The sequence below is a fragment of the Anolis sagrei genome, chromosome 5 (assembly GCF_037176765.1).
Source record: "Anolis sagrei isolate rAnoSag1 chromosome 5, rAnoSag1.mat, whole genome shotgun sequence".
Classification (NCBI taxonomy): Eukaryota; Metazoa; Chordata; class Lepidosauria; order Squamata; family Dactyloidae; genus Anolis; species Anolis sagrei.
In genome coordinates this window covers 98,736,608-98,744,642 of record NC_090025.1, presented here as the reverse complement: position 1 = coordinate 98,744,642, position 8,035 = coordinate 98,736,608, and the positions used below count along the sequence as shown (strand labels likewise).

Genomic DNA, 8,035 nt, shown 5'->3' with positions numbered 1-8,035 from the left:
GTTGTTGTTATTTCTCAGAAGCTAAAAAAGTGTGATTTGTTCAGGGACACTCTCGAAGTTTCCATGGCCAAATGGAGATTTGAACCCAACACTCAAACCACTACTACACCAAGTTGGCTCTTAGGCAAATGACTGCAGTGTCACATGATGTCTCTCATGTAATTCATTCACGAAAGTAGAAAAAGCAACATTACAAAAACCCAAACAATGGCATTAAACCTGTTTTTAAATATCGCACATTCAGACATGAGGCATCAAACCTGTTTTTAAATATCTCACATGTTTCATGGGGGAGAAGGGTATTTCACTCAAATGACTGTTTTCAAGACAAACCTGGGACTGAGAAATAATGCAAAATAATGCTATTCTGTTTGATATTTTCCATGCTCTTTTTATATGGTTCCTGCTTTTGAGTTCTTCATAATCAATACTGCCATCTGAGCAGTTCTTTTCAACTTTCTGATGAAGAGCCAGACAAAACAAATCCTCGACTCTAAATGTCAGCAATCAAAAAGCCTTCAACTTCCTAGATTTTCCATTAATACCCAGACAGTGAATGTGATTAAAGGTCAAATACAGACTAAAGGACGCCAAATTTCTTTAAAAACAAGAACACTCTGCTCCTTCTTTTTTTTTTTACAGCCATCTTAGCTCATCACACAAATATTCACACAACTTGAATGCATATATGACAATGCTTTAAGAAACCACAAAAGCATTTGGAAAAGGGGAAATGATCACAATACACTTGTTTTGTTTATTTTTCATTTGTGGTTTTGTTTGTTGCACATGTTAGTAGGTCTCGGAGTTTAAAAACCAATAGCTACAAATTAACTAGTTAACTAGTTGACTCTATTGAATACATTCCTCTAGTAACAATACTCCAGTGAAGTATGAAGTATTACTTTTACTTTCACAATTACAAAATATGACCTTATTGAATAGTAGAAAAGGAGTATCACAATAGTAGAAAAGGAGTACCTCACTACCTCTGAGGATGCTTGCCATAGATGCAGGCGAAATGTCAGGAGAGAATGCCTCTAGACCATGGCCATATAGCCCGAAAAAACCTACAACAACCCAAAGTATCACATTGTTCAAAGCTCATAAAACAAGTAATTTTGGTGTTTCTTTTTCGTCCTCTTAAAACCTTCCCAATTATTGATTAATCTCAATATTCACCAGGTTTCGTCTTCGAATCCTCAAACACATCTATATCGCAGTGCATAGATAATGTTTTGATATCAAGCTTCTATAGTTGCAAAGCATCAAAGAAATGTTGACATTTGAAATCAGATAATTCAGTGGCAAAACTGTGTTTGAGATCAGCCTTCTGGTTTTGTTCTTCATTTTTCTTTGGCCTTGAATTTGGAAAATAGGCAGTAGAGGAGCAGCAATGTGGCATTTGTATCTTGGTTCACAACATCTAGGAAGACATAAGGAATACAAAACAGATGAGTTAAGTACTAACTAAATTGAAAAAGAAAGACTGTATTACCACATTTGAGTGGAACCTAGCAGTTCGAAAACATGCAAATGTGAGTAGATCAATAGGTACCGCTCCAGCAGGAAGGTAACAGCGCTCCATGCAGTCATGCCGGCCACATGGCCTTGGAGGTGTCTACGGGACTATGCCACTCTACATAATAATATCCAGGCATCTGCCATTTTAGTCACCACTGGTGGTTCTGGGACTGACTTCCAATAGATACCAAGACCCTACTGTATGACGTTCATTTTGAAATCAGATTTCCTTTCCATTTTATCAACACTGTTTTGCAGTTTCAACACATTAAACTCTTCAAAAGTTAGAACAGCATACTCTGAGCAAATACAAATTATCCGAGTATGGCCTACAGCAATGTTCTCTACCTACAATGACTGACCTTCAGGGTTGATAGGAGTGTCTAGAAGACCTTCATCCATGAGCAACTCTACAGCAAGATTAACATTGTGTATCTAAGAAAGATTAACAAAGTAAGTGTGGTTCTAGTTCTCGAAAGAGGGAGTAAACTCACTGATACAACTATCAACAATTATCAGGGAATAAAGTACAGGCAGGCAACTGTCAAGATTTTTTTAATGTGCAGATTGGATTCCCATAGAATCCTAGAGAAGTGGACCACCTGCAATGCCTCCCTAAATTTTAAACATTTTAAAACATTTTCCCCTAGAATGATTGCTTTGCTAGGCAATGGGGGGTGCTTTGGATAGGATTCAACACACAATAGTCCCATCCATGCATACTTCACTGTGAATAAGCCATTTGAAACTTCAAAAGTTGGGAAGAGAAAAACTTCAGATGTTTTGGACAACATCTCCCAAAATTCCTTCCAACTGACCATGTTAGTTTATTTTTGAGGAGTGTAGAAGAGCTGGAGAGCCATAGTGCTGTTGAGTTATTTTATTTTTCCTTCTTTTTCCAGAACTTTTTTGTCCTGGGTGCTACTCTCTACACTAACCAAACCTTGGAGCTTCAATGTCTGATGTTAAAGACCCTATAAAGATTCCACCAGTCTGGAAAGCCCAGAACCTAATACAGAGAGTCTTTTTCAGGGTGGTCCTCTACTGTTAGAACAGCAATATAATTAAAGGCAAAATCTGGAAGGGCATCAGTAGTAGTGTAAAAGCCCATTGCAGACACCAGACAAGTCAAACACTCTTTGTCCCAGGAAAAACATGTGATAGATTCATCTTAGGGTCACCATAAGTCCGAAAGGGAAGAATGAAATGCAGAAAGTACAGTGCAGGCATCACATATCATTTTCCTGTGAGCTCTTAATTTGTGTACTGCATGTGTCCTGTACTCAAGACATAGTGAGTTCAAAGCACATAAGATCCAAACAGAGGTTTGGTGTTGGATAGGGCACCCAAGTGGTATATAGGTGATCTGGATAAATTTCTTGATTAGGAATTAGACCAAAGTACTAAAGCTAATAAAAGAATAACACACCTTTTCAGAAACAGAAGTTGGATTCAGGAAGAACTCTCCCAAGTTCAGAAAATAGCCTTGGAGCTGGCCAATTAGCAAGATCAAAATAACACCGTCTGCAAACTAAAAGACACCACAAAGATCCTGAGCATATTCCGTATATACTTGACTGTAAGTCAATACGTTTTCATCCAAAAATTTACCCTGAAAACCTGGATTAACTTATCACATGAGTCAGATGGGACCCAGTACTTTTGCGGTCAAACCTGAATCTACCACGAGATGTTTGCCCGACAAGAAACTGCAGCTTACCCAAATTCTAATGGAGAAGAAATGCATTATAAAGGTATTTCCAAAGATTTCATTTCATACAACTGCATTATATGGCAGTGCAGAAGGAACCAAAAGCTCTATATCCCATCTCATCTTAGAAGCTAAGCAGGGTCAGCATTGAATTGTACTTGGATGAGAGTGTGACAAGGAAGAGTGGGTGCCGCAAGCTGTATTTCAGAGACCTGACAAAACTATATCTTCCTTGCCTAAGAAAACCCTCTTAAATTTATGAGGTCACCATAAAGTGACAGCTGACTTGAAGACACATATGAACACAATACCACCCATAATCTGAAGTTGCACAGTCCAGGAACATCATAGTCTTTTCTGCTTACACCATCTTTAATCAAACCACTGCCTCAACCCATCTGTAAAAAGAGAGCTATAGACACTCCATGCAGTCATGCCGGCTACATGACCTTGGAGGTGTTTACGGACAACGCCAGCTCTTTGGCTTAGAAATGGAGATGAGTACCACACCCCAGAGTCGGACACAACTGGACTTCTTGTCCGAGGAAAACCTTTTTCTATAGTGCATTGTTGAATACAGCTTGTTTGTTTGTTTATTTATTTGCCACCTTTCTCTCAGAGTAAGTCCCAAGGAGGCTCTCAAAAAGAATCAGCTAAGAGCAATTATGATTTATTTATCTAAAACATATATATTCTGCCCTTCTCACCCTGCAGGGGACTCAGGGCAGAGCACAACATATATACGGCAAACATTCAATGCCGGGACATAAAACCATAAATATATACAAACACTAAAATCACTTATATCCACTTTAAAAGTTGCTTAAAACCCACCTCAGGACATCATTTTGCCTCATTGTAGTGTCCCGAAGGCTTGGTCCCATAGCCAGGTCTTCACCATCCTGAAGGACAGGAGGGAGGGGGCTGATCTAATATTGTCAGGAAGGGAGTTCCATAACCGGAGGGCAATCACTGAGAAGGCCCTGTCTCTCGTCCCCACCAAATGCGCCTGTGATGGTGGCGGGACCGAGAGCAGGGCCTCCCCAGAAGACCTTAATTTCTGCAGTGGTTTGTAGTGATTTAAAACACAGTTAAAATAATCCCATTCAAACAATAGGTTAAAAACAGCATAAAATAATTAAAAACAGTAAAACAAAGCATAGCAATGGTTGTTAGGAGGGACACCACAAAGCGCTATTAGCTGTTAGGATGATCAACACCACAAAGCAGATTAATTAAACATGGCAAAGGATTTTACCTGTGCATTTATGTCTTTTACAGTTAACCCTAATTTCTCAACGTGCTTGTTGACAAATTTCAAAAGTACCTAAACAAATGAAAACAACAAGAAATTAGTGTGCATCTTGGTTGTATACATAGAGTCACAGACTCATGATATACAATAAAGTATCATAAAAATTATCAATACAGAAGCAACCACAAGCAAGTTGCCCATATGCCCTTGAGTTATGCTACTCTGCTGCTGAGTACGCATGCCCAGTGTGGAACACATCTCACCACACTAAAACAGTGGATGTGGCTCTTAATGAGACATGCCGCATTATCACAGGGTGTCTGGACCCTATACCACTGGAGAAATTACACTGCTTAGCCGGTATTGCACCACCTGACATCCGCCGGGAAGTAGCAGCCAATAGTGAAAGGACCAAGGCAGAGACTTCTCCAGCTCATCCCCTGTTTGGGTATCAGCCAGCACATCAACGACTTAAATCAAGAAATAGTTTTCTTAGATCTACAGAGACACTCACTGGAACACCTCAGCAAGCGAGAGTTCAAAAGTGGCAGGCTCAAACACAGCACCTCAATCCGTGGGTGATACCAGATGAGAGACTCCCCCCTGGGCACACAGAAGACTGGGTGACTTGGAAGGCGCTGAACAGACTGTACTCTGGCACCACGAGATGCAGAGCCAATCTTAAGAAATGGGGCTACAAAGTAGAATCCACGACATGCGAGTGTAGAGAAGAGCAAACCACAGACCACCTGCTGCAATGCAACCTGAGCCCTGCCACATGCACGACGGTGGACCTTCTTGCGGCAGCACCAGAGGCACTCCAAGTGGCCAGATACTGGTCAAAGGACATTTAATTAGATACAAAGTTTGCAAAATTTGTGGGTTTTTAATCTGTTTGTTTGTTTTGTTCTGTTAGAAATGTAATACAATGTTCTGGTTGCGGATGACACGATAAATAAAATAAATACCATAAAAATAACAGGGTGTATACGTTACCTCTTTTACAGCATCCAGTTTCTCTGGGGCATGTTTCAATAAGTCATCAAAAATCTCAGCTTCTACAACAAAGTGGTTGTGGAGAATGTTTTTACATTAGGCATTACAATGCAAGTCTGATTTATTCATATTCTAATTCATTAACAACACACAAAGTGATGGAGTATTCGTCATATAGGCAAAGAATATTGTCTGAAAGATTTTGGGAATTGGCAGACCCAAATATGTTGTTGTTGTTGTTGTTGTTGCGGTTGCTGTTTTGCAAGCTTTGGCCATATGGCTCATCTATGGGCTTGTGAATACAATGCATTTCTCACCTCTCTCCATGTTTTTTGCATCTTTTCCTTCCATAGTCATTATATACTATAGAAATCTAGACTGTGGGCTCCTTTGGACAGAGATCTGTCTTTTGTATTTATTTTAGTCTAAACGTCACCCCTACTGATAGTGTTATTCTGCAAAAATAAATACATGTCAACAACTCTTGTTAGTGCAACATCAGGCTGATAATAACGATTAAATTAATCAATTAAAAATTAATCAGCCACTGAAATGTATTCTTAATGAGGAACTCCCCATACTCTAACTCAATGGGACTCAAAACAAATGCCTGAGGCACTATATTCCTCCAACCTAGTTTGAAAACTACTGACGTAGCACTGCACATACAGCCAAATAAAGTATCTGTAGTCTTCCAGAAACTCAATAAGTAGTCTATGTGTTGCTTTTTGCCTTTTAATTTCGAACAAATTTCCAGTGTCTTTGCAGACGGCCAATTTTCTCATAACAGAAGCAACTTGCAGTTTCTCCACATACTTACTCAGGTGATCCCTCATTGGCTGAGTAGGATAGTCTTCCAGGATCAGTGTTCTGGTGGGTCCATAGGTGACTGTGGAGCCCTATTCTTGATCTGCATCTTCTCCCGCTGTTGCAGTAGAGTCGGTTGGCAACACTGCAACTGGTAGTAGGAGTGTCAGAGGAGGGAAAAGGGGTGCTCAGGAGTTAGATGAGGAACAGCAGAAGAAGAGGATCCGGGAGATACTGATGTCACCCACTGATTAAGAGTCCTTCGAAGGGTTTTCTGAGAGTGAAATGAGTGAGGAGGAGGAAGGAGATATAGTGGATGTGAATAGGTGAACTAAGAGGATTACTCGGGAGCAGGAGCGACAGAGAAAGAAGATCTGGGATATACTTACTGCTCCCACAGATGAGGAGAATTTCATGGGTTTTTCTGGGAATTATGGGTCTGGGAGTGATGGGGATGAGGATGACTCACTGGATTGGACCAAGGTGCAAGAGGTTCGGGATGTGTGTACTCAACCAACATCTAGTGATAAGTTTGCAGGGTTTTCTGGTGGAGGGGATTGGCAATCGGGTGATACTGTGGAATCCTGGGGAGATCTAAGTCTTGACAAGAGGTGGAAGAGTTGGAGGGATGGGCGTTGGCTCTCAGCTGTGGAAGCTAAACCAGCTGAAAGTGATGATGACGGGGTGGAGGGCAGCTCATCATCAGATGATGAGTTGTCAGATAAAAGTAGGCACTGGAAAGATAGAACTTTGCAGTAGGCAAAGTGTTGGTTTTGTGCCATGGGTCTTGTCGCTGCCACTTTCGTGTTGGGCTTGGGTCTTTGATCTGCAGGTTGCTGTTTACCTTCGTGTGTCAACTCAGCTTGGATTCTCGTAAGTGCGAATTTCTCCTCTCCTTGACTTTGGATTGCTTTTGACAACGAAGCTGCCTCGAGGACTTTGGAACCTCGCAACTTTGGACTTTCTTCGACTTCGGACTTCATTGAGACGACGGCTCTTCTTCACGGCTCTTTGTTTGATTGTCTTCCATTTGCTGTGTGATTTTGCAGGATTTTGGAAGTACTCCAGTTTAATCCGGATTTTTTTGCCTGGATAATCCAGATTATTGCTTTAGTTTACTTTTCAAGCTAATAATTGCTGCTACTTTTGAGTTTTGACCAGAGACACTGAAGTAAGTGTCTCCGAGTCTCTTTTGCTTTGTATTAAACTGTTCTTTTGGACATATTACTGAGTAATTTCTTCAACCTCGTGTAAATCAAGTATTTTAAGAAGTCAATCTGAGTTGTTTTTGTCTGCATCTGCTTGCATGACAACATTGCTGGGGTGTGTGATGTCTCCCCCTCCTCTCTCCCCTTCTCTTGTATCAGTGGGAAAGATGGAAGCCTTCAAGTCTTGAGAAGTTTGCATTTGTCCTTTTTCTTCCTGAAAATGTATTTCTCAACTCCATATGGTTGATAAACCCCCTGAGACATCCCAGTGTTCAGTCAGCTCACTGAGACACTCCTCATGGCTCCATGTCTTCGCTGAAAGCCCCTGTTTTAACCCTTATATGCGTTTTATGTTGCTAAATGGGTGTTTGTGGTTTGTGCGTGCATTCGTGTTCGGTAAAGATACTAATAGAAGGAAAAGAAAACTTTTGAAGTTCTCTCTGCTGATATAGTACAAAGTTCAGTTAACCCAAAATTACAATTATTTTTATGCAAGAAAATTGTTGTCTATTAGCTATTTGCGACACAGCTGTC

General features: G+C 40.6%; 1 protein-coding gene across 2 annotated transcripts in view; it reads right to left on the bottom strand.

The window, feature by feature from the left end:
* Positions 1–704: 704 nt before the first annotated feature.
* The window catches only part of PARVG (parvin gamma), a 45,448-nt gene continuing 38,117 nt past the window's right edge, over positions 705–8,035 (bottom strand). For both annotated transcript variants that reach the window (XM_060778161.2, XM_067468911.1), the window contains exons 10-14: positions 5,487–5,548; positions 4,494–4,562; positions 2,954–3,055; positions 1,887–1,959; positions 705–1,426 (exon numbers count right to left, since the gene is read on the bottom strand). In XM_060778161.2, coding sequence (XP_060634144.2) covers positions 1,347–1,426; positions 1,887–1,959; positions 2,954–3,055; positions 4,494–4,562; positions 5,487–5,548 — 386 coding nt within the window. In that variant the 3' untranslated portion in view covers positions 705–1,346. The remainder of the gene's footprint in view (positions 1,427–1,886; positions 1,960–2,953; positions 3,056–4,493; positions 4,563–5,486; positions 5,549–8,035) is intronic.